This window comes from Psammomys obesus, unplaced genomic scaffold (genome assembly GCF_907164565.1).
Source record: "Psammomys obesus unplaced genomic scaffold, mPsaObe1.curated_primary_1811, whole genome shotgun sequence".
NCBI lineage: Eukaryota > Metazoa > Chordata > Mammalia > Rodentia > Muridae > Psammomys > Psammomys obesus.
In genome coordinates this window covers 289,925-314,729 of record NW_026594311.1, presented here as the reverse complement: position 1 = coordinate 314,729, position 24,805 = coordinate 289,925, and the positions used below count along the sequence as shown (strand labels likewise).

Here is a 24,805-nt window from a genome sequence, read left to right as displayed (position 1 = left end):
TCTATCTATCTATCTATCTATCTATCTATCTATCTATCTATCTATCTGTTTTTTGAGACAGAGTCTTTCTATATATAGCTCTGACTGGCCTGGAGCTGACTTAAACTGATAGAGATTTGCCAGTCTTAGCCTCCCAAGTGCTGAGATTAAAGGTGTGTGAAACCACAATAGGCTCCATTCAATTTAACATTGTGTGTGTTTAAAATCACTTTTAGGCACAGTAGAGCTTCTTTTTAATTTATAGTAATTTGTTTCTCAGAAGGAATGGAAGCAGGTCTTTTGTTATATGTGGAGCAATACCCCAGCCAGAAGGCTTAGTGGAGATGTTCTTCACAGTCATAACCTGCAGCTGGGATCGAGCAGAGTTGGTTGGAAGACACGTTTCTCTAGATCCAGTTCAGCAGGGCTGCCCTGAAGGAGGCAGTGCATTGACCTGATGGCTCAGCTGACTGATCTGAAGTCATCGTAAACCACGTACCTCTGCAGGTTCCATAAGACCCTCATAGAGTTCAGTGGTCTTCAAATAGTGGGTCTCAGAATCACTGGGGCACTTTGGCAAAGACATAGCTTAAGGCTCTCTCCTACACTGAGGAACTTGGTTCTCTGTGCTGTTAGCTCACTGGCTCACCCCGGCCCGCTGCAGTTTAAACCTGCCTCCATCAGGGTTTTCAAACTGTACTGAGGATCACACTCAGGATGGTAGCATGCTCAGTGCTAGGCTGCGCCCACTCATTAATGTAGCAGAGCCAGACCACGCGTACTTCTCACACTTTCCGGGGCACACTGGTGCTTCTGGCCCAGGAACCCTACTTTGAGAACAACATCTCTCTATGTCTTCAGTTGCCAAAGGACTCAAAAGTGCGGCTCACGAGAGTGAGGCAGCTAATCAAAGGCATCACTGAGGCTAGGTCCCCATCTGCCCTAAAGCCAGGTGTTCAGGCACCTCAGACTCAGTCCTCACCACCCTGATACTGTTCATTGCTGTACTCTGTGGGTGCAAAGTGTGTCCACCGATTCGCTGTTGCTTCCCCCTTCACACTCACTTCACCAGGCGTTGAGGGCAGGGACCGTTAGTGTCATTTCAGATACAGGAACTAGGGCTTAAGGAGGTTCAGTGAGTTTCCCGGAGTCGTCTAAGTTTTAAAAAAACAGATTTAGGCAGAGCTTCTACTTCCAAGCTGATGTTGCTTACTAGAGTAATCAGAAACAGCCTACTATGTGCTGGTGTAAGTGCACTATACATATCAACTTACTTAATCTTCATAATCCTATGCAATGAATCTATTACATTCATTTTACACATGGGAAACTGAAGGACAGAGGGTGAGCAACCTAACCTGTTCAAGATTACAAAGCAATTAAGTAGAAAAGCCCAGATTTGAGTTCAGTGAATGCAGGGAGGTTCCACCTCCAACCTTTCTTTCTGAGCTACCATGTTACACTAGAAATGACAGTTTGAAGGTAGAGATGGGACACAGTGGGACACTCACTTTGACAGCATACTCTTTGCCAGTCTGCAGGCTCACAGCACCCTGGACTTTGGCATAGGCTCCCTCTCCCAGCAATTCAGAGGTCAGCTTGTACACATCTGGAGAGAAACAGGTGAGGAGAGAAAGCAGGTGAGTCAGCCCACTGAAAGCCGGGACGGGAAGGCTATTGCCGCTTGGCTTCTCTGGTCTGCTCATTCACGCAGACGAGACCATGGTGACTGCAGCCTCAGTGACAAGGACGCAGACAGCACCCCACTCCCAACAAGACTCGGCAGATGAGGTGAGAGGAGGGGCTTCACATATTCACTTCTGTCCTTCAGCTCCTACTTTCTGGGCATCTACTTTGTCAGGTAACACAATAGGGACACAGAGAGGAACAAAATTCCGTCCCTCCGCTCTAAGAGTTGAGTCCAGAGTTAAAACACAGAGTGGCCCTGAGCAACACAGGCCCTGGTGAGTACCACAGAGGGTCAGCACAGCAAGAGCAAAGAGTAGGGGGAAGAGCAACGAGGGAAACAGAATGGGAAAACCACTGGGCAATCCAGGGATCCTCAGAGAAGGTCTTATTTGAATGAACAGCATTCATTCATTTACTCATTTGCTGAACACTTATTTGTGCCAGGCATGGGGGATATGAAGGGAATAATATACAACTGTTTTATACACACAAAAGTGAAGGTCACTGGAGGAGTCTCAGAAGTTTCTGAGTGTCACCCACAGGAAACTGACACAGAGCACGACGCAAAGAATGCCTTGCAGTTCCAGGTTAGAATGGTCACAGCAGAGTGGTAATAGACCCAGGTTGGAGGAGCGCTCAGAATACCTGCCCATGCTCACAAACAACAAAGTTCTCTGAACCTTTCCAAAGGAAGTCGTGGCTCTACCACAACCCTTGCTTAACTGGCCTTGTTCTCCCTTGCTCCCTTCCTCAGTCTTTCTCTTGAGGCAACCTAGTCTTTAAACTCACTGTCTGAGCAGAAGACTTAATCAGCATCAGGAGATTTTATCACTCTTAGTCATGAGATGTCTGGTGCTTTCATCAACAATCCCTGGGTAACAGGAAACCCTTTTGTGTTCAACAAACAAAACACTTGCTGATTTGTGAACTCTTCTAAAACCCCAGGGATTTTTGTTTCTTCCATTCACACACACACACACACACACACATATTCAAATGTATGCATGCACGATATGTGTGCGTATTGTGAGTTATGAGTTAAGAGTAAACCATCAATGGCTGGAGAGATGGCTCAGCAGTTAAGAGTACTTGCTGCTCTTCCAGAGGAGCTGAGTTCAGCTTCCAGTCCCCAAGTCAGATGGATCACAATCACCTGTGGCTCCAGCTTGAGGGGAATCTGATGGCTTCTGCAAGCACGCACATGGCATATACTCACACAAACCAAATGCATGCACACACACACATAAGTGAAAAAATTTAAAAATCTTATAAAAAGCCAGATGTGGTGGTGCACAGCTTTAATACCAGGACTCAGGAGGCAAAGGCAGGTGGATATCCGTGAATTCAAGGTCAGCCTGGTCTATATAGTGAGTTCCAGAACAGTCAGGGCTATATAGGGAGATTCTGTCTCAGAAGAAGAAGAAGAGGGGAGGAGGAGGTAGAAGAGGAGGAGGATGATGACAAGAAGGAGGAAGTAAAGGAGAAAGAGGAGGAGGAGAAGGAGGAAGAGGGGGAGTAGAAAGAGGAGAAGAAGGAGGAAGAGAAGAAGGAGGAGAAGAAACCATAAGCCTCTATACTAAGTCCTTTCTTGGTTCCATTAAATCTGGGCTTGCAGCTGTCTAAATGAATGGATGACACACTTGAATGCTGACTACTACTTGTAGGTGATCGAAATGGCATGTTTTTCTCCCAGCTCACCTTTCAGTACTGGGCCTTAAACACATACCAGTATGTTAGGTGGCTGGAGTAAAGTATTCCTGACTCATACAGTGCTTGTTACCAAAACGTTCTACAAAATTATCAACTTGCTGGTATGTGTGCAAGGTTAGGAAGAGGGCCTACGAAGGGAAGCTACTTCAAGTCTCACAGTGAAAAACCACATAAAGGGGATATGTTATTCCCAAAAGTGGCTGCTGATCCTTTGACCTGTTAGTAGAAACACAGAAACACTCTGTGGTTTATATCTTCTCATCAAATACCCAGAGATAACCCTGGCAGCCCCCAGCCTAGCATCTTGCACCTGGTCATCCAACATGTCTGATGCTGCAACATCACGTGCCCTGGATGCAGAGCATTCTCAAGCAGTGTGTGTGGGGTGTTACGCACATACAACACACGGAGCTGCAGCCTCTGGGAGGCTAGTTCCTCTCTCAGAGACTGCAGTGTCACTGCAGCTGTGGTCTTGGGGTTTTTGCTTCCTCTTTTCTGGTTCTTCTGCCTTCCAGCCTTCCAGGAACCACACGAAGAAGGCTCACATCTACAGAGGAGCTGGTACAAGTGAGGCTTCAGCTCTCACAGACTGGGGTTCCTGCTGCTGAGGTGATGCTCAGACCACTCAGAGGGGGCCAGTGCCTCAACTGAGAGGTTTGCCCATCCTTCCTCCCTCTTGATTGCTTTTCACTCACCCCTGTCTTTTTAAACACACGGATGACCTGGTTCTAAGGTGATGTGTTCTGGAATCTGGTCCTGTGGATATCAGAGACGTCTCTCCCCTCCTGCAGCACTCAGGCCCAGACCTACAAAAAAAAACTATGGGACCAACCTTCAAACTTTCCTGGCAGAGAGTCGGTGGCCCGGGTCTTGCGCTTCTTCTTCCTCCTCTTGTCACTATCCACGATGGGAAGGGGCTCACTGCTGCCCATCTCTGGGAGACAAGAGGGAACATAAAGAAAATTGCACTGTACCGATCAAGCAGTAAGTTTACCCAGAAGGAGAAAAGAGAGAGACCCAGGAGCTTTATACTGATGGTTTTTAAATATCTGTGAGGGATATTGATTTGTTTTGACCCAGGAGGCAAAACTAAAGGCAAAGCCATTATAGGAGATCATTAACTGTGGGAAGGGACTCAGACAGGCAGCTAGATTAGGAGAGGCGACCAGAAGCCTGCATTTGCCAAGCTTATTAGCACATGGATTTAGGTCTGCCACCAGCCAAACCAGAGTCCCCAAACAGAACAAGCAATCTACAAGCAGGGCTCACCTGTGACCATAAGAAAGTCAGGGTCCACGGGGCTGGGAGCGGGGCAAAGAAGGGAGCAGGAATAGAACCTGATGGCAATGTCAGAAGCTGGGCAATATTTCCATGGATCTGCACTTGGGGCCATGAAAGGCCTTCTATAGAGCTTGCCTTATCTTCAAAGATAACACAAGGGGGTAGGGAGGGCTGAGAACAGCCCCCAATTTCCTTACTCCAGGAGCATAGACCAAATTCCTCATTATTCTCTCCTTTTCTGGTCCTTCCCTGAAAGAGTGCAGGAAGGCCAGCAGTTGACAAGTCTAAGACAAGCTGCTGGATGAGGTCACTTACTGTAAAAATATCATTATCTCCCCCTGGCAGGCACCTGGCTGCCAGGCTGGCAAACACAGACACAGGACATATTAGGCAGGAAGGGTCGGGACAGAAGGAAGCAGCAAAAGACCGAGAGGGGGAAGAGAAGAGGAGGAACAATGAGAGCCAATCGCAGTTTTGTTTCTAGGCCACTCTAGTAGGGGCCTTCCCTGCTAAAGAAAAATTACTTATAGAACATGTCATGCCCCTGATCTGTAGTTGAGCCTTAATACTCTTTGCCTGCAGTTAGAAATAATAAGATTTCTCTGAAGTCTCTGGGTCTAAATCCCCACCAGGGTGATTAAACCTCTACATCCTTCTAAAATAGAGGCAACCGAGAGCTGACAGTGGAGGAAGTGAGAGGCTTCTACACCAAACTTCAATAAACAGAGGCTCTGAGGGCTGGTTTTTCCCGAGAAATTTTTAAATGGAATCAGGCTCTTTGCTCACTGAGGGGAAGGTCCACACCCTTCTGCCAGGATTCAATGGAAGACTGCTTAGTGCCTTCATACATGCTGCGGACAGGGAAGCACTTGGCAGCTGTTAGCAGGACACCTCAATCCAGAAAGCATGGCTAAGCAGCCGAGCACCTGACAGCTCCGCTGAGGGGCTTCCCTCCTTCCATCTCAGGGATCTGACAGCAGCAGGTTTCCATACACTCCAGATAGAGAAGAAAAAATACTGACATGACTAAAAAGAATCCACAGAGTATCTGAAAATGTTATTCCTGCCACCAGCTTCAAGCACAAATTCTACCTGGGGACAACAACTCCTCACAGCTCTCAAAGGATTAAATGCTGCTACTGAAGCAACCATACCCATAAGGTAAACTACAAGGGAACATGCCATTCAGACGCATTTACAGGGCATCGCGGGCAATTCTTCAGAAATAAAGCATAAGGTCATTTATCTTTGAAGGTTTAGGGGAGGGGAACAGAATAGGTTGGGTCACGACTGGACTACTGTCCCTCTGGCGTGCAGTCTAGTGTCAGCCCTTGTCCCAGCTATTTTCTCACCAGTGCTGCAAACCCAGAATGGAGCGAACAGATCTGGTTTCTGCTCCTTCCCCCTCCCCTGGCCATACTCTGATTAGGGGCCTGTGGACAAACCAAACAGCCAACAGGCAGGCAGTGTGGAGAACAGCGGGAGAGCTGGCAGCATTGTGACTCACAGGGGACTCTCAGACATACTTACAGCTCTAGATAGAAAACCCTGTTAGAGGCAATTTATACGTGCTCTTTACCACAGCAGGACTGTGGAGCCTCCCGTGGAAGCGACATACCCCTGGGCAGAGCCACACACTCAATATTAGATTTTATGGCTTCACACACAAAGACAGAGTACCTGGTCTATTCTGCATGGATCTCAATGGAAGAAGGCACGCCAGAAGGGACAAATGGGTAAGGTTTTCCTTGCAAACAGGACTTGTTGAGGGAGAGTTGTTTTTGAAACTAGGAAGGAAAAATGTAGGAAAACATGAAATGAAAGAAGTATGCTCAACTTACCCTATTTTCACAGTAAGAGGGGTGGGGTGGGAGAGGTTGCTGGGATGAGGTGGATCACATTCTAGTTTTATCACAGAGACCTTAATTCAGTATGTCCCAGCCACTGGACAAATGTGTCCTCAGGGAAGGCCCATAATCATGCTTCTCCTTGACCTGCCAGATTCCCGGGTGTAGGAATTCTTCCTGGCCGTCAAAGCCAGCTCAAAAGTCCTTATCCCATGCAGCTCCCCAATAACTCCAGATGAACTATGGTGAGTGTAATCAGTCACTCCGGGAGTCAGGCATGAGGCAAATGGGGTATCACTGTGTACAACTCGTGGCTGGTATTCCTGCCTCTGCTCCCAAGCCTACAAGAGAAGCTCCTGTAGGATGCTGGTTTTCTCGGGCTTTGATTCCCTGTGTTCCTACACTGTCCTCTCTGAACCCATCTCCTCTGTAAGTCACACTACAGCATCAGATGAGCAGCAGCCATCACAGCCCGCACTGAAGCGCAAATGGTATATGGTACATATGGTCCAGGGCACACGGGCCTCTTAAGTGTGCAGTACACACGCTGAAAAAAATGTGGGTGCGCATGTGCCTTGAAGATGGTGTGGGGAAAGGTCGCTCTAGGCTATGAACCCCATTGAATCGACTACACCACACTCTCTCTCCGAGAAGGTCTCAGACACAAACTGTCCATAACTTGTTTTCTAGAAATCTGGCCCTCTTTTAGGTAACATGAAAAGGAAGTGAGCACTTCCCTTCAGTTTCCAGACTGCAGTGGTCAGCAGGGTTTGGGGGCCACATCTGTGTACTCTGGTGGAGGCACACACAGAATAAGGGAGGCACACTTCAGACAGGGGAGGCGCATGGCCAAAAGAACAAAGGTGCCGCTATCACCAGACAGCCTCACGTTTGAGCAACTCTGCCTCTTAAGATCCTTTGTTTCTTCATCTGCAGAATAAGTTTAAAAGCACACTACCCCTGTCTACTTGCAAGACTGTAATAAGATCCCAATGACACAGTTAACACAAATGTGCTTCAAAAACTGTATTATGGACATATAGGTATGTATGCATACACATGAACATACAATAGAATGGGGAGTCCAGGCAGAAATACATGAACCTGTTAATATTATTACTTAAAGTATGCCAGTGAACCAGATAAGTCCCATGCTGGGTAGTTTACATGCTCTTGAAAGTCTGTACCATTTTTAATTTATAGTCATGCTCTATGTAATGGGGTGGTTTTTATTTTCTTCTTCATTCTTTTCAAGATTTTCCAAATTATATGTGAATAAAATTTATCATTTTATCCCATTATTGTCTCAATCAAATTTTACTTTAAACAAAATAAATGGGCTGGAGTGGGACACGGAGCTCAGGGTTGGGGGCGGTGCAAAGCGCCCAGAGGCAATGCTCTTAGCATGCTCAAGGTCTGGTTTTGATCTTCAACACTTTGTAATTCAGAGGTTGAACAAATTGTGTCTAGATTTTTATGTATAAAAATTCAACATTTATCTGGATGTGGAGGCAAAGGCCTTTAATCCCAGCACTTATGAGGCACTCAGTTCAAGGTTAGTCTGGTCTACAAATCAAGAGTCAAGGCAGGGCTACACAATTGAGATCCAGTCTAAACAATGCTGGAGAGCAATTGAAGAAGATATTCCGTGTCAACCTCCTGCCTCCCCACCTCTGTGCACAGATGTATACCTTCAGTTATATGTACATACCGCATACACGTATACACCCACATGAACAGATCGCACCAGGAGTACAGCACATGTTAAGGACAGAGATCTAAGACTCAGCCTGGCACCTTCACTCACAAAGCAATTGGGAGAGGCCAAGGAGTCCTGGGGGTGGGCACAACCCATTATAATAACAGGTACCAGCCACTACTCCCCCAGCAGATGACCTCAAGTCTGCTTTCCAAGATAACTGTCATTTCTTGATAGAGCCTGATGAGTCAGCCCCACTTTCCCTCAAGGTACCGGACTTGGGTGCACGCTATTCCTTGATAGAGTCTGTGTATAGATCACCATTGTACATCTCACGAGGGCCATCTGGTAAACTCAACTTTGCAAATAGTCTCACTCTTCCCCGAGCCAACTCTGCAGCTCTTTGAATATCCCAAGATGTCTGAGTACTTCCTTCATCCTCAAGGGCTTTCTAGAAAGGGAAGAATGGTGGGGAGCAGGTTGAAGGGCATAATCACAGACAAATTCAGCTGTGTCCTCAGGGTCAGCTGAGGAGAATGGACAATGGGAGAAAACTGAGGGGCTGGGTGTAGCTTAGTAAGAATGACTGTCTACCACACTGGGTCCCATCCATATCACCAACCATAACAAAACCATAAACAGAAAAGGAAATGGAGGAACTGAAGGAAGTCTGACACATACTTAAGGAAGGGGTTGAGTAACCCATGTGAGACAAGGGAAGAGAGAACATGAGGGGGGGGGTCATCTATGCCTCTGTAGCAACAGAAGGTGTGGTGCACACTCTCGTGTGGCCCTCACGTGCCAGGCCATGTCTGAAGGTACTTTACAGATCTATGAATGTCTTTATAAGTATTATACTCCACAGACTCACTGATGCGACTTCTCAGCTCTGAGGTAATCATTATTAGTGTCCACATTTTACAAATGAAGAAATTGCTACAAATGGGCAAAAGTGATCTCCCTGTCATCATCTAGTAAGTAAGGAGCAGTGCTGGAACTGAAGCCTTGAGTCTGGCTCAAGAATCTAAGCTTCTAACCTGTCATGACACTGTTCTCAAACACTAATGATGGAGGGCAAAGGTGGTAGCTGGTGACAACCAGGCACCAGTGCTATTGCTTATAAATCTTGGTACAGGGCTTCTTTACTGATGTATTGTGCTGGCTAGTTTTCTGTTAACTTACTACAAGCTAGAGTTATCTGAAAGGGGGTAACTTCAATTGAGGAAATGCCTCCATAAGATCTGGCTGTAGGGCATTTTCTAATTAGTGTTTAGTGCTGGAAGGGCCTAGCCCATTGTGGGTAGGGCCACCCTGGGGCTGGTGGTCCTGGGTTTTATAAAAAGCAGGTTGAGCAAACTATAGGGAGCAAGCCAGTAAGCAGCACCTCTCCATGGCCTCTGCATCTGCTCCTGCCTCCAGGTTCCTGCCCTGTGTGAGTTCCTGTCCTGACTCCCCTTAGTGATGGACTGTAACCTGGAAGTATACTCTGAAATAACAGCCCCCCTCCCAAACTTGATTTTGATCATGGTGAATCATCACTGCAATAGAAATTCTTAACTAAGACACATACTATGAGACTGTTTACACAAGTGTTCCTTGCATGTGCTCCAGTGTCCAAAAGGCTGGGCAGCTTGCATCAAGCTTACATAACCACAGGCCTAAGAGTCATACCCTCACTTCCACATTCATTAACTTTAACCTTCCACAAGTCTCTTCTTGCTCTGAGATACCTCAGTATTTTGTGTTTGGTCATTTTATAGAAGATGAACTACAAACCAACATCTAAGCACATCAGTCATGGGAGTCCAGAATGAAGTATAAGGTGACAATCTTCTCCCATCTGACCTGGGAGTTGGTGGATGTGGTTTCTGATGACATCACTAAGTGTAAGGGAAAAGGAAAGTATATTTGAGCAGAATATTTGGTCAAATTTAACAGACAATAAATGTCAGGGGCCATGTATTCAATTAGCTCCTTCAGAGGACGGTCTGTGAGAGTCCACAGAGCTAGAGGTTTTTTTCTCCTCTGGACTTCCATGTGTAGAAAGGCTGGGACATGTGGTTCAAATCAGCAGCAGTGAAACTGGCATCAGGGTGATACTCTGAAGGCAGTGATACTCGGATGCCCGGAGGCAAACTCAGCCCCATCTTCTCCCAGTGCTCTGATCCTGGGAGTACAAGGGCTTTCACAGCCACTGCAATTCCTGGCGGAAGGAGCGACAGCAGAAGGCTATGGAAGCAGACACAGGAAGTGTGTGTTTATAGAAGGTGAAATGAAGCAGTAGTAAAGGGCAGGGCTTGGGTAGGGAGCAGAGTATTAAGGCTGAGAAAATCAGGCTATGCAAGCCATCCAAGCTCATTAACGCGGTTCACAAGGCCCTCCAACACTGGCCCCTGTCTTCTTTCCACCCTGAATAACCAACAATCATTCTTCTGTGGAAGGACAACAACAGCTTCTTCTTCTTGCTAGGCTTACGATTCAAACAGTGCTACAAGCACCATTCCTTCGTACATCATCGCTGTGCTTTGCTACACAAAAGAAGTGCCCAGTAGGTGCGTCTTCTGTATGTCACCCAGAATATGAGAAGATGGTCCTCAGGTGAGAGTCAGTAAAATGAACACCTGCTTCTTCATCAAGGACATTCTTAGGTGAAAGTGGCTACTAAGTAGGTAGCAGTGAAGAACAGCATGGCTGCGAGCACTGCTCCGCACCATTGCCCTGACTTGTGCTAAAGCATTGGCCGCTAAAACATCTCTCACAGTCACTGCACAGTGACAAACAATATGCAATCACTGCTTTGCAAACTTTTGTGGATCCCCTGGAAGGGTTTCTGTGTGGCACACTCGTAAATCTCTGTTCTAGGCAATGAGGAGGGAGTCAGGAGCACTGTGGTCTTCAAACTGGCTGGGATATGTAGCACAAACTGCACAGAGACAGGGTAGATGGAGGCTGCTGCGACAGGCCAGAGAGAGGCAAGGAAGGCCTACTCCAGAGGCAAGGTGGCAGGGATAGGAAGAAAAGGCATGTTACAGAGTGAGGGAGGAAGCCACAGAGGCAGAAATGGTTCTGCAAACAAGCAGAGACAGTTGAGGAGTCACAGTTTATGACCATCCTCAAAAGAGGGGACACCATTTGATCCTTCTCTAACAACACGAAGCCAGCCATAGAGTGGGGCCTCAATGTAAGTATATGAATATATGCTTTTTAGCCAAAGGCAACTGTAAGAACAGTAGTGCCATCAGAGAAGGGGAGAACTTGGTGGAGGTGGATGGCAGCTCAGGAGGTGGGGAGTAGGAGAAGATAGCAGTGCCACCAGGAAGTGTTAGGTGACACACAGTGACACATAGCAGCTGGGTATTATAAAAAATCACAGGCCAGGCTAAAACAACCTTACTCAAACCTGATGTGTCCCAAATAAATCACTGAGGCTTGACTGATAACCTGCTAGGCATGATGAGGCCTCCAGCTAGAGGAAAACACAGAACACGCCACAACCCAGCATCCAAGCCATGTCTAAAATATAAGTAAACAAACCAAATTTCCAACATTTCCTTGGGAAGAACAAGATTCAACAGGCACAAGAATTTCACTTTTCCTACTTCTGCTGTACTTGGTTTCATCTTGTTATGATGTGGTAGTTTTACTTTTATAGTTAAAAGCAAATAAATATATTTTACTTACTGTTCAGTTTTCCTTCTGTCCCTCTGCCATTTTGTTCCAGAAGAAATGTGGTCCTGTTTACTAAGCAGCTGTCACCAGAAGTTACTGGGACCCAAGATGGCTAAGCCAATGTGCCCAAGCAAATATTGAAAACCATCAACTGCTTAGATGACCTTGAACTCACCCCTTTCTCTGGAAATATGGGAGACATTCAACTCCAAATAATGTAGATAGGTAAGTGGGGGCTGGCATAATGGCTCAGCAGATAAAGAAACCTGTCTCCAAGGCTGATTACTTGAGTCTGATCCCTAGGACCCACATGGCAGATGAAGAGAACTGACACTTGAAAGTTGTCCTGTGACCTTCACACACAAAATGGCAATCACATCCCCAACAAACACAAAATAAAATTAAGATGTGGCTGAAAAAAAAAAAGGGTGTAGGGGAGGTAAACTGTATACCCAATCTTACCCACAAGGCTCTTCAACTCAGCAGTGAAGCTTGTGAACTGAAGTCTCAGAGGAATCCCAAGGTTGCTGTTTTCCAGCCACAGGGAGTTATCCACTGGCCTCTGCCCAGCCAAAGTCCTTCAGTTTGCCACCTGCCTCTCCTTCATCTCACTGACCATGGAAATCTTCAAGAAGCAGAAGGAAAGAGGGTGTGAAACTACTGGCTTCTCTAAGAGAACCAGAGGAGGCCCTGATCAATCTCAGCTCTGTAAGCTACACTCGGAAGCAGATGTCCGTACAGGAGTCACAGATGGCCCTGGGCTTTAAAGGCTGACCGACAGGTACCTGGAAATACTGATGCTAAGCACTAGATTTATCAAGGGTCTGAATAAATAAATATTTCAGATATGCTTCCATTGTGGATTCCAGAAACTAAAAGACGTAACTTGCCATGATGAAGGAGATGAACCCTTTTCCCGGCTCCGAGAGTCTTACATAGAGGGCTCAACCTGACACTGCCTGGTTGCTTGCTTGTGAGAAATGCTTAACTGCTTGCTGGCTTCTGGGGGCCAGGCTCAAGTCTAATAGGCAAGAGGTAATGGCTCCAGCCAAGATAAACTGACCCTGAGAGCAGCAGGTGGTAAAAATGGAGAGTTTTGTGGCCAAAAACAATCATTGCTGATTTCCAATGTGATGACTTCATTTTCTGTAGGCTCAGAGCTATTTTTAACCGTGCACCCTCCCCAGCTTTAGTTATCATGTGTCAAAGTTGCTCAACTTTTGCTCTGTGAAACACACTTGCACTTCCCCTTTTCTCTGAGGAAAAGCACTGAAAATGTGCTTAAGTCTGAATTCTAGGCTTCTGTGCCAAAATTTCTAAGGTTTCTAACTGGAAACTGGATGCATTTCAACGTTACCTCAAATCACATTTCCCAAGTTGGATTTGTCCCCAGCCCTACCATGGATTCCTTCCTCATGATTTCTCTTTTTCTCTATCCGATTACATCACCCTGCCAGTCATCTGGCATAGAATCATTAAGTCATTTCTCCCCCGTCTATGTAAGTTCCAAATGCTCATGTTGCCAGGCCTTTCCCTCGGCCTTGTCTATAGCGCCTTGCAAAGGAATGCCTATTTATCTTTCAAGGCCCACAGCAAATGACTGAGAGGATCTTACTCTAGAGCAGTGTAGACTTCCTTTTTACTCTTTTCAACATCTCACCTAGCTCACAGCATTCTGTTACAACACAAAATATACACCATGATTCTCGCACCAGCCTGTAAGCTCCTTAAAGGCAGGATGCAGATATTTTCATTTAGATATTTTAGCATTTAATACAGCACCTGGCACAAAAGGGCTCCAGTGAATCTGAATGAATTGCTTCATTCACAGTGTCCTGTTCATTGCTCGCTACAGACTTCAGCACATTGGACAGCCCTATCTATTGTGCTTTTTTTATTCCCAAGGGAATCTCCCAGGCTATTTCTATAGGCCAAGGAAGCTTGGCTGATATGATTTCCTGTTCTCACTACTGCCTTTCCAGGGTCAGCCTTGAACATCTACGAACTTTAATCTGCTGCCTTCAGTGTTACTAGAGGTTAGCAATTATTCTTCTGTGAAGAGCCAGGCAGCAAATATTTCACACTGTGTGTGCCACATGGTCGCTGCTTCAGCTGCCTTTTTAGGGAGAAGTGCAGCACAGACTGTATGAAAATGGATGATTATGACACATGTCAACTAAACTTTAATTATGGACACCACAGATTGAATTTCACATACTTTTCATGCCTCACAAAATGTTCATCTCCTCTTGATTCTCCCACCTCCGAACACTTAGAACTGCAAGAAAACACTCTTAGCTTGCAATCTCTACAAAAACAGGTGGCAAACCATAGTTAGCCACCAAGTAGTCTACTGAAGGAAAAAAAAAAAAGAGCAAGGTTCAGAATTCCACTACAGACCTTGCATTTCCCAGCCATTTGGAGCCACTCTAGGGCTGAGGAAGTAGAAAGCTTTCAGACATTAGGTTCTAGATTCAGCTTCTGGCCCTGCCATCCATTAGCAAGGCAGCACTGGAGGTACTCCTTAACCCCTCTTCACTGTCATCATCTACAAACCAGGGGCAGTAAGATGTGCTGTGAGAACTAGAGTGTATCTATCAAACTGTGACACCAATGCCTGGCATTTAAGAGGCACCCCATAACTTCCATTATCCTACCTTGTGAGACAGACTCCCCATATCAACTGTAGCTCTGGAAACCAACCTACGCACTCTGGAAACTACAGCAGGGGAGAACATGGTGTCAGCAAAGGCCACAAGCAGAGGGCAGTTTGGCTGTTTTAGGTGTACGCACAGGAATCTAAGAGCCCAGTTAGCCTGAATGTCCTGTCACCACTCCTAATTCCTTTGGGCCACATTTCCTCTTCACCAAGGACTTGAGACTCACAGAATGCAAGGGATCTGTCACTTGACTCTCAAGACAGAGAACATCTGGGGGACACATTTCCACCCTTGATCTCAAAAGCCAGACCTGAGCTAGATGCCTGTGCTGGGGTGACTCGGGCCTCTCTTCACTGCCCAGATCTGCCTTCCTATGATGCTTACCCTCTCCTCCAGAATTCTTTACCAGCAGTCCAGCCAGAGGGACACAAGCGCTGCTTCTACCTGACTGCCCTAAGTCATTTCCCACAAGTGTGCACCACTCTTTCAGAGTACCTGTGATGCTTCACCACTCGTCTCCCCTTTGGCTGAGCCAGGGGTAGAGTGGGATAACCTGAGTCAGCTCTGGGTCCCTCCAGCTAGCACAGAGCTGCCACTTAATGAGTCAATGAGACTTCTGAAGCACTCTCCCCTTAAACTGTTTTAGTTGGACTCTTATTAGCAGACTGAGCACAGTCTGGGCCACTGCCAGGAAGAGGGAAAACCTTAGAGAGAGAAAAGAAGCATAACCAATGTGATCCAAGCGATGGAAAATAGGATGAGGTGAAAGCAGCCAGGCAGTGTAGCCTGGAGAACTGAAGATGAGGCCTAATTGGATTCCGGCTTTAAGTACAGAAAAGGTTCTCATGAGAAAATCTTGATCTCATCCTCGCTTTATAATCAGAAGGAACTTTTCTATATTCATGGGAAACAGAACAATAAGAACTCACTCAAGTTAAGGCTGGGGAGTTGTTTAAGCTGGGAGGAGCTAAATTAGACAGCACTTCCTAGAGATACCAAACTGTTGTTCTTTTTGGCAAGGGAACTGGAGGGGCCTTGCTGCCTTTGCTGAAGGCTGTGGAAAAGAAAATGAACACCTGCTCTGGTCCTGTTTACTGTGGAGAGAAGTGTGGAAAACATGAGTCAGGTAAGATTTTCTATCAAGCCACTGGCTTTTTGGTTGACTGTTTCCCACCAAGTACTCTTTGTGGTATCATGCTTTGGAATCCTGTGATGGAATCACCTAGCATTTCTAAGTTTCTTGATGGGGCAATGAAAAGAGAAAATAGCAATGTCAGAGTAAGACAGTGGAGAGAATGGCCCTACTATATACGCTCCCCATGAAATCAGTACCAAAGTGGGCACTAATATTGTTAGGGAATATCTGTGTCCCATTGCCCAGATAAAGAAATCTGAAACTAGGCAAAGCTAAATAACTTGTTCAAGTCATACAGCTAGCCAGTGAGAGAGGCAGAACTCAAGTTTAGACAGTCCAATTTAAAGTTTGTGCCCTACCTATTTCTTTCCCACATGGGGAAAGAGTCTGGAATTTAAACCTCCTTTCTGAATCCAGGTTTATCCTCTTTGCTTTATCTTTAGACAGGCAAGGCAAGGAGAGCAAAGCAACACATGACATTAGCAAAAGAGAAGATCTCTCAAGTGAGCCCAAACTCTCTATGCTGGGGAAGGAGACTGAGACACACAGTGGGGGATGAGTAACACCTGGACTGAAGGCCAGGCTCCTGGCTCCAGCTCTGTCCATTTCAGATTCTTGTTGAATATGGAAAAACAAATGAAGCACTACGATACTGTCAATTGTATCTCAGGATCTGTACCTGAAATCCAAGGGTGCCCACAGCCTCTGTAAGCTCTTTCTAAGATCATAGGAGCTAAGGACAGAGATGCACTGATTGACAGTACTGTGACAGGAACCATGTACAAGCCACATAACCTACACAAGCATACTTAGCCCAGCCATCTCCGGGGCCTCACAGTTGAAGCTTCCTCATTCATATCCCTCTTCTGGAAGCTTCTTTGTTCCAGTCAGCCTGTGTCCCACAGCCACAGTCAACAGAGGCCTTATCATGACATCCAGAGTCCTGCAGCATCATGGAAAGAATATGAGCCTTTGAACTCAACTTTCCTAGGTCGCCACTTACTAGCTACCTGACCCTAACAAAGCTACTTTAATCCTTCTGAGGTTTGGTTTCCTGGTCTTTAAATTGGGGATAAATATCCCTCTATTACAGAGGCTGTGAGGATTAAGTAAATTATAGTGTGCACACTATGTGGCTCATTGCAGGCCACAAAGCAGACACTCGATGAGGGTTAGCATTCTCCTCTCCCCACGATCCACAGCAACAGAGTCCCTGCTCCCCCCCCCCCCCCCCCCCCCCCCCCCCACACCAACAGGCCCCCCCCCCCCCCCCCCCCCCAGCATGCCTATGCCTACATATATTTCTGCCCCCAGACATGGCTCCAACTGCCCTTTCTCCCAGGAATGAGCTCCCTCCGCGTTCCAGCCTAACTTCTCCACCTTCAGGGATCTGGTCACACAGGACTGATGTCTCCTCCCTCCAAGCCCCCACTTGGTTTACATTCCTTACTTCATTTACCCAAGTCAGTCTGATTTCAATTATTTGTGTACTGGCCCATCTTCCTAAAAGAAGGCTTTGAGAAGGCAATTACTTTTTTGTTCTGTTTTTTGAGACTGTGTTTCTGTATGTAGGTTTGGCTGTCCTGGACTTGTTTTGTAGACCAGGCTGGACTTGAACTCACAGAGATCCACCTGCCTCTGCCTCTTCTGGGATTACAGGCATGAGCCACTGTGCCTGGCTGACAATTATGGGAGAGCAAATAACACGTTGTTATCCTTGGTGCGTTTTTCTCAGTGCTAGAGGCTCTCACAGCAAGACTGTATATGTCACTGAATAGAATCTTCCTATATTACACTGGGAATCTTTATTGAAAGGCTGAGTTTCCCCTAAAACTATTCATTTTAGCCAGGTGTGATAGTGCATGCCTTTAATACCAGCATTCAGAGAGGCAGAGGCAGGCAGATCTCTGTGAGTTCAAGGCTGGCCAGGTCTACCAAGCAAGTTCAGGATAGCCAAAGCTACAGAGAGAAATCCCATCTTGAACCTCCCCCCAACAAAAACAATAAACAGACCATGTTTGTGTTCCTGGGGAGCATAGTCAGAGCCTTGTGAACACTAGGCCAGGGGGATGCCACTGTGCTAAGCACCAGTACAACAATTTTGTAAGAATATTGATATTCCCAAGTCAAGATCTGCTAGTGTGCATGCGGACTTGCTTCAGTCCTTTGTCTATCCTTCTGGGACATCTTGGACTCTTGGGACAGCTCTTCAGCTTGCATGAAAACACTGCTGGCAGGATGGCTTCCACTCACCGAGGATGAGGGCTCCTGGAGCAAGCTTCCAGAGAACTGTTCCACTCCATTGGGTAGGTGACATTAAAACCATACTAAAAATCCAGAACTATGGGATCAGAAAACAATGGAAATGATTCCTATATGCTTTGGTTTCTGAGTCTATAAACTAGTTTAAGGTACTTAAAACTAAGTGTTAGCTTCATTAACCATGTAGAGTGACTTAGGAGGCATCACAGGAAGGTTAGTCACTTGAGCTTAGTAACTAGAGACCAGCCTGGGCATCATAGAGATACATTAATTTTTAAGGGCATGGGCTGCTCTTGCAAAGGACCTGAGTTCAGTTCCCTACACTCATGTTGAGTGGCTCAAAATAATGTGTAATACCAGCTTTAGAGAATCCAATACCCTCTTCTGGTCTCTCTGGGCGCCTGCATTCATGTGCACACCCACAACTAAAAAATACAAATAAGGTTAGATGTGCTGGTTCAAATCTTTAATCCCAGCATGTGGGAGGGAGAGGTAGATGGAGCGCTCTGAGTATAAGGCCAGCTTACATACTTACTGAGCTCCAGGCCAGTCAGAGACACATGGTGAGATGCTGTCTCAAATTAATTAATTAATTGCTTAGAGTAGAATTGGGAAAAACAAGTGTCAGGACATGTCACTTCCAGAACTCTCCATCCTTGACTGAGTCCTTGTGTAATCTCGGTCCAGTCTTTCCCCATCCATAAGATGAAGGTAATAGAACCAGATGTTTCCTGCGCTCTTTCTGCCTTCAAGAACACACACACACACACACACACACACACACACACTATGATCAACAAAGAACTTTCTGTTCCATATGCTGGACCTGTTGGCAAAGAAAAATGTGAATTTGTAGCTATTGGTCCCACACGGAAGGGACTACTGTTTACCAAGGGCAGAACAATTGATTAGCCAGCCACCTGCCAGCTTTCCCCACATGAGCTATATTACACGCCATACAGGTCCCTGAGCACAGCACAAGTTCTCTCGTAACTAAATTCAACAACAAAAAGACCAGGCCCTGAAATCAATGACAGCAATGAAGAATCTTGGCTCATGAAGAATTCCTGCACCTTTGTGCCTCGGATGCCAGTAAGTAGGGCATCATTCGTCTAAACCAGGGCCCTTCTCAGCCATGGAGGAAAACACAAGGTCTCCTTCTAATCCTGTCAGCTTGTAAAACAAGGACCAAAGCCAGCAAATAGAAATAAAATCACTGACCCATATAACCACAGCGTTACAGAGACCTACTATGTGCCAGACATGTGCCATGAAGAGGAAGTATGACAAAGATCTGGCTCCTTGCCACCAACTGTAGTCAGGGTACAGATGAGTAATGTACCACAAGACAGACCTTGCTAAGAACTTACTGGAAGTTCAGTCTCTGCTACAAAAGACTGGAACGGGAGCATCTAATTCAGCAGGAGGGTGAGAAGCTTCACCAAGGAGGTCATAAGATGTGCTGTGAGGACCCAATGAAGAGGCTGTGAAAGGTGCCATATTGTTGAATTACTCTAGACCACATAACAGGAGACCATGCTCTTCCTAGCTAAGCATGTGCTGCAGTTTGCCGGCTTCTTCTCAGAACTTCTCTCCCCATGGTTTGGCTGGCTGTTGCCAGGCCCTGCCTCTCTGACAGCCAAATATGCTAAAAAGCTCTAGAGCAACGACACTCCTACACAAGCCAAAGAATCCTGAGGAACACTGTGGTGGGAGCAGATTCGAGGAAGGGGCTCCAAAGTTCCCAGCTAGCTCACTTTTATACACAATCCTGACCCTGTGTCTATCTTTCACGTCACTGTCAGGCCAGGCCCCTTTAGAAAGCTTGAAGCTAAGGACGGCGGGCTGAAGCTCTTTGGCTTGGTGGTTGGGGATCCAGGAGACAGTATATGTCAACTACTCAGCTTGTGCTTGGCACATGGCCTGCGGTCAACAAGTTTTAGCTCCCTCCTCATACTGCAAGGTCAGTTCCACGAGTAAATCCCCCAGAGGCTCCAAGGCTCAGGTTACATCAGCTTTCCCCCTGGGGCCTCCCTGAAATATGCCAGACGAAAATAATCTTCCCTAGAAATCACAACAATTATGTGTCAGTACCCAAATCATACTTAACCTTCACAGTGACATTACTATACCCATTTTAACGGAGAAAAAGCTCTGAGAGAGAAAATGAGTTGTCCTCAGGTATGTCCTAGGAGATGGGAAAGCATGGCTGACCCCAAAGTCAAGCACACCCATGCTCGTTTCTAGCCTCTTGGCGTCCACAGTCCTAAAGCTGGGAGAGAGGCTGCATCCTGCCCAACCTCCTACTTGTCTCTGCTGAAAAAAAAAAAAAAAAAAAAAAATGTGGCAGGAGCTTTTAAACACTGTATTGCAAAATAAGTGGAAACAGTTAATTTAACCCAACGTACTTATAACATACTCATGCCGGTGGGCTCTCTGAGCCTTGAGCCCTGCCACAGCCTTGAACGAATCCTTGTTCGGTCTAAGGCTCAAAACCCCCGTAAAGGCTGAGCTCCGACCGCCGGTTCCCACGGACCTGTCACGATCCAAGCCCTCCCCAGGCGCAGGCTGAGAGCCTGGAGTGGGATTTTACTCGCTGCAGTCTGGGCAGTGAAGCAGCTCAGAGGACAGCCCTGAAAGGATGTCCCCTTCGGCTGCCCCAAGCCCAAGGATCGGGTCGTGACCTCGAGCTGCCCAGAAGGCCCTGACTGCCCCTCCCGGGCGCACCGCCGCACTGCAGACCCCGGCCCCGTTCCCCGCCGACGGACTGCTCGCTCTCTGGCTTTTACCTTAGCTGACCACCGCGGCCGCGCGCACCCCCACCTGCAGGTCTCTGTCGAGAACGCGGAAGAGGCGGGGCTAGGCTCAGGGGGCGGGCCCGAGCAGAAAGGGGCGTGAGGGGGTGGAGTCACGCCTGCGCCCTGAGGGCCACACGTGGCGAGAGGACGCCGAATACACCGCGCAGGCGCTGCGTAGCCGCCAGGCAGCCGCTTGCTGCTGGCCAGCGCGTCCTGAGTGTTTATCCCAAGTAGCGAGAGGAAGACCTCGGGTGCAAATAGTTTCTTCGGCGAGCCAGACCGAGGGCAGCTCTGCTAAGTAAAGTTTATTTTTGAGACAAGGCCTTGCTATATACCTGGGGCTGGCCTCAAACTCGTTTTTCTTCTGACTCAGTCTCCAGAGTTCTGTGATTACAGCCTCACACCACCACGCGTGACTTACCAAATTTCTACATAGGTCTGTGTAAACGGAATTTCACAAGGACTTGAATAAAACATTAATTTCCAGTAATTAAAAACTTGTTTGTTTTGATTTTTTTTTTTTCGAGAAAGTCTCCCAGGCTGGCCCCAAATTTACAGAGCTTCTCCCCACCGGTGCCTCCCGAGGGCTGGGATTAAAGGCGTGTGCCACTACACCAGTTAAAACAAAGGTTCTTAAAGATCTTTTCCTTCCGCCCTGTGTGAGTATGTTAGATTAGAGTAGATTAATTACGATTAATTAGACTAATGCCTCCAGCAGCCTCCCTGCCTCACTTCCACAGGCTGCAGGTGCCTGGGAGGGCAGGACTGATGCTCGGCTTCCGTTCAGGTTCTGACGCAGTTTTCCTTTGTGTGGGGAAGTAAACATCCCTATCCCATTCAGTATTGTTGTTAGGGTCTGGTGAGCAAGACGCTTAAAGAGCTTCTCAGTTTCCCATCACTCATCTCGAAAACACATGTTCCCTCTTCTATGTATTCAACTCTGATGGGAGGAAGTGGGAGTATTCAAGACCTCGCTAGATTTCCAATCTGGATGAAGACTGGGAAGGGTTGTCTTTTCCCAAGCTTTTGTATTTGGTCTCTTTCTGATTTGAGTTCCACACAAAGGCTGGATATCTCACTCGTCCAATTTACAGCCTCCCAGGCTCACCAAGCTTCCGGTCTTCACAGGCCTTTTTAGCCTATTCCCCAACTCTTGAGAGCCAACTTGTCCCAAGTCACTCAGACATATATTGTATTTCAGATTCTCAGTGTTTATACTCCCCCCCCCCCCCCCCCAGAACCGTGGTTAACTAACATTGGGTAAAGGCTCTAGGGTCTCTCAGGAAGGAGGGCAAACCATGTAAGACTCAGACCTTCTTCTGGCCCATCTTACTACATTCCACAGCACCAGGGAACATTGAAGGGGCTGCAGAGGTCATGAAAGCCACAGGTCATCCAGCATCATTTCCTCAACGGGGGATGTTCTGCCTCAGGGTGGAGAAGATTATTTTCTGTTCCCTGCCCCAAAGATTGATGCAGATCCTGAGCCAACGGGACAACAAAGCCCTGGTAGTTTTTGCTCTTTTCTCTCATTCCTGAGGTCAAATCTCTTCCTTTTTGTCCTCTAAGCATCCCTCTTCAGTCTCTCAAAGCAAGTGTGTGTCTGTCCTGTGTGTGTGTGTGCGTATGTGCTTCCTAACATATTTCCAGACATCTCAAATTTGAGATAAATCTAAATCTTACTTCCATAATGTACATGAGTTGCTAACATTAGAACTGTCCAGTGACTGAAGAGATAATGGTTTGTAACAGGTTTGAAAACACCACTTTTTAGAATGCTGGGGTCTGGACATTAGAAGGAGCAGCAAAATTGTTGGGTAGCAAGCGCCTTTATCCACTGAGCCACCTTGCTAGTCTACCACTAGGAAGTGTTTCAGAGAAGGAAGACACTTGCCATGAGACCTCAGGAGCTGGCTAAGGCTAGAGCTCAGGCCTCTGCCTCCCACGCAGAGTCCCTGCTGGCCCCTTCGCAGGTATAGGAGGAACTCTAGGTGGGCCTTTGCCGAGTCTTCAGAACCAAGCTGCTTTTAACTCCTGTGTGGCACGTGGTTGGGGCTGTCTACCGGGGAAATGAAAACCTCTGGATTGAAACCCGCCCCACCTTCCCTACTTTGAGTTCTGAGAGTGCCTTTCTGTCCTGTGATTGGGGTTGTGGCTGTGTTTCCCACTGTACTTTTAGCCATTGGTTCCTCCAAACCACCCAGATATGAATGGGGATAGTCAGTGCCATGTGCCTTTACAAGGAAAGACCCCCCACCTCAGAACTGAGTTCCTTGAAAGCAAGGGCCTACATGGCCCTCCCCTCCCCTCCTCAAGACTCCTTAGTTTGGTCTAGAATTCATAGCCCTGAGAGAACTTGGGTGTCCTCACACTGGAGAGCTAGGTCAGTTATCATTGTGCCTTTAAAGTCCAGGATCTTAGGACAGAATGTCTTTTTTAACCCGCTCTGGTGGTCTCTCCTACAATCTGCCAAGACCATATGGCACCCAGACCACAGCCTCCTACTATTGGTTGTTTTAGTTTGCATCTTTTATTTTACCAAAAAATAGCAAAATCTTCCCCTTTCTCACAAAAATAATCCCCCCCCCCTCCATCATCCCTTTTCACAGCCTAGATTTCAGAGTATATTCTGCAGCCCACTCAGGGGAATCTCCTACTCTCCTCAGTTCTGAACCATTGCCATAGCTGCAGGCTAGCATGTTTCCCTTGGGGACTTTTCTGGAACCGGCAGAGAGAGAGAGAGAAAGACGTTCCAGGTCCTGCTGGTCTGGAGAGCCCCAGCTGTTTCTCTGGAGGGCAGACACTTCCTCAGCCATAAGGAGGGTCCTGGTTTTAGAGGTTTGTCTCAGCAGCCAAGAGTCAACCCAGGGGTGGTGGGGCTCTCTGGCATCAGGCTAGAAATCCTTGCTCAGACACTCCTGGAGAGTGTCTGACAACCCCTATGCGTCTCAGTGTCACAATCAGCAGGCCCCCCGAGTTGAAGTTGACAGCTTTGGCTTTTATGCGGGTTTCAGTTTCCTCCTCTGCAGAGTGAGAGACAGAGATGAAATTCTTCTGTGACTTCTTGTTCTCCATCCTGGCCTCTCAGGATGAGGCTCTGGAAAGGCAGAGAACTGTTTCTGTCACGGTGTCCCTCTCTGTGAATCTGTGCACTGGGCTCAGGATGGCAGTACTGAGTCATGGCTACTGACTGGGCATCCCAGCCTCTCTGGATAGCTGGGCTTGGAGATCTAAGAAGGTGGAATGTGCTGGATGGTTGGGTGGAGGCAGGTATTTTTAGGGTGAGAAGGTCTTCATCAGTTACTTGGTTCTTAGTGTCCTGAGACTCCAGATTCCCCAATTCTAGTAGCTCTTTGGTTTGGAGGGCTACTTTGTGCTGGACGTCAGTCATGTCAGTAGATTCTGGGTTCGAGCCTGAAGTATCCTGAGTCCAAGTTCAAGAGCCAGGGGACCTTTGTGAACATTGTGGATCAATCCCAACCCTGAAGAGGCTTACTGTTTGTTTTGTTTAGTCCTGGCTGTCCTGGAACTCCCTCTGTAGACTAGGCTGGCCTCAAACTCAGAGATCCTAAGTGCCTGGATTAAAGGCGTGTGCCACCACTGACCAGCACAGAGGCTTACTGATATCAGGATCTCTCTGGAGTCAGAGAGATGAGTGAAAAGACAATCACGGACATCCTTGGCTGCACAAATCAGCCCACATGGTGGTAGGCCAGAGGCTTAAGAAACTCAGGGCAAAGCTGTGTAGTTTGTAACCTCCACTCAACTGCCTGAGACTCATAGTGATGGAAAATGGTAGTCTAGGAGATTCAGAGCTACAATTCCATCTACATGCACCTTCTGTTCTCTTGTACATATGGTCAGAGTTGAGTTGGGTCACTAAGCTGTCATTACTCCTATAATAATCATGGACTTACTCTCAGCCTGTCCATCCATCCATCCATCCATCCATCCATCCATCCATCCATCCACATGAGGGCCTACCATGTTCAGGAAGGACCTGGATCTCTCAGACAAATCCCATAATCAACACACACACACACACACACACACACACACACACACACACACACACA

The 24,805-nt window shown here is 47.1% G+C and overlaps 1 protein-coding gene across 10 annotated transcripts in view; it reads right to left on the bottom strand.

The window, feature by feature from the left end:
* The window catches only part of Mknk1 (MAPK interacting serine/threonine kinase 1), a 39,670-nt gene extending 18,882 nt beyond the window's left edge, over positions 1-20,788 (bottom strand). Inside the window, exons 1-9 of one of the 10 annotated variants that reach the window (XM_055618461.1) lie at positions 20,721-20,760; positions 20,064-20,247; positions 19,302-19,393; positions 17,923-18,010; positions 16,469-16,612; positions 12,337-12,499; positions 6,340-6,446; positions 4,211-4,312; positions 1,491-1,588 (exon numbers count right to left, since the gene is read on the bottom strand). In XM_055618461.1, the coding sequence (XP_055474436.1) occupies positions 1,491-1,588; positions 4,211-4,312; positions 6,340-6,355 (216 nt within the window). In that variant the 5' untranslated portion in view covers positions 6,356-6,446; positions 12,337-12,499; positions 16,469-16,612; ... (2 more) ...; positions 20,064-20,247; positions 20,721-20,760. Of the gene's footprint in view, positions 1-1,490; positions 1,589-4,210; positions 4,313-6,339; positions 6,447-12,336; positions 12,500-16,468; positions 16,613-17,922; positions 18,011-19,301; positions 20,040-20,063; positions 20,248-20,720 lie in introns of those variants that run through there. The other 9 variants (XM_055618451.1, XM_055618454.1, XM_055618453.1 and 6 more) reach the window with 9 other exon arrangements.
* Between the last annotated feature and the right edge of the window lie 4,017 nt (positions 20,789-24,805).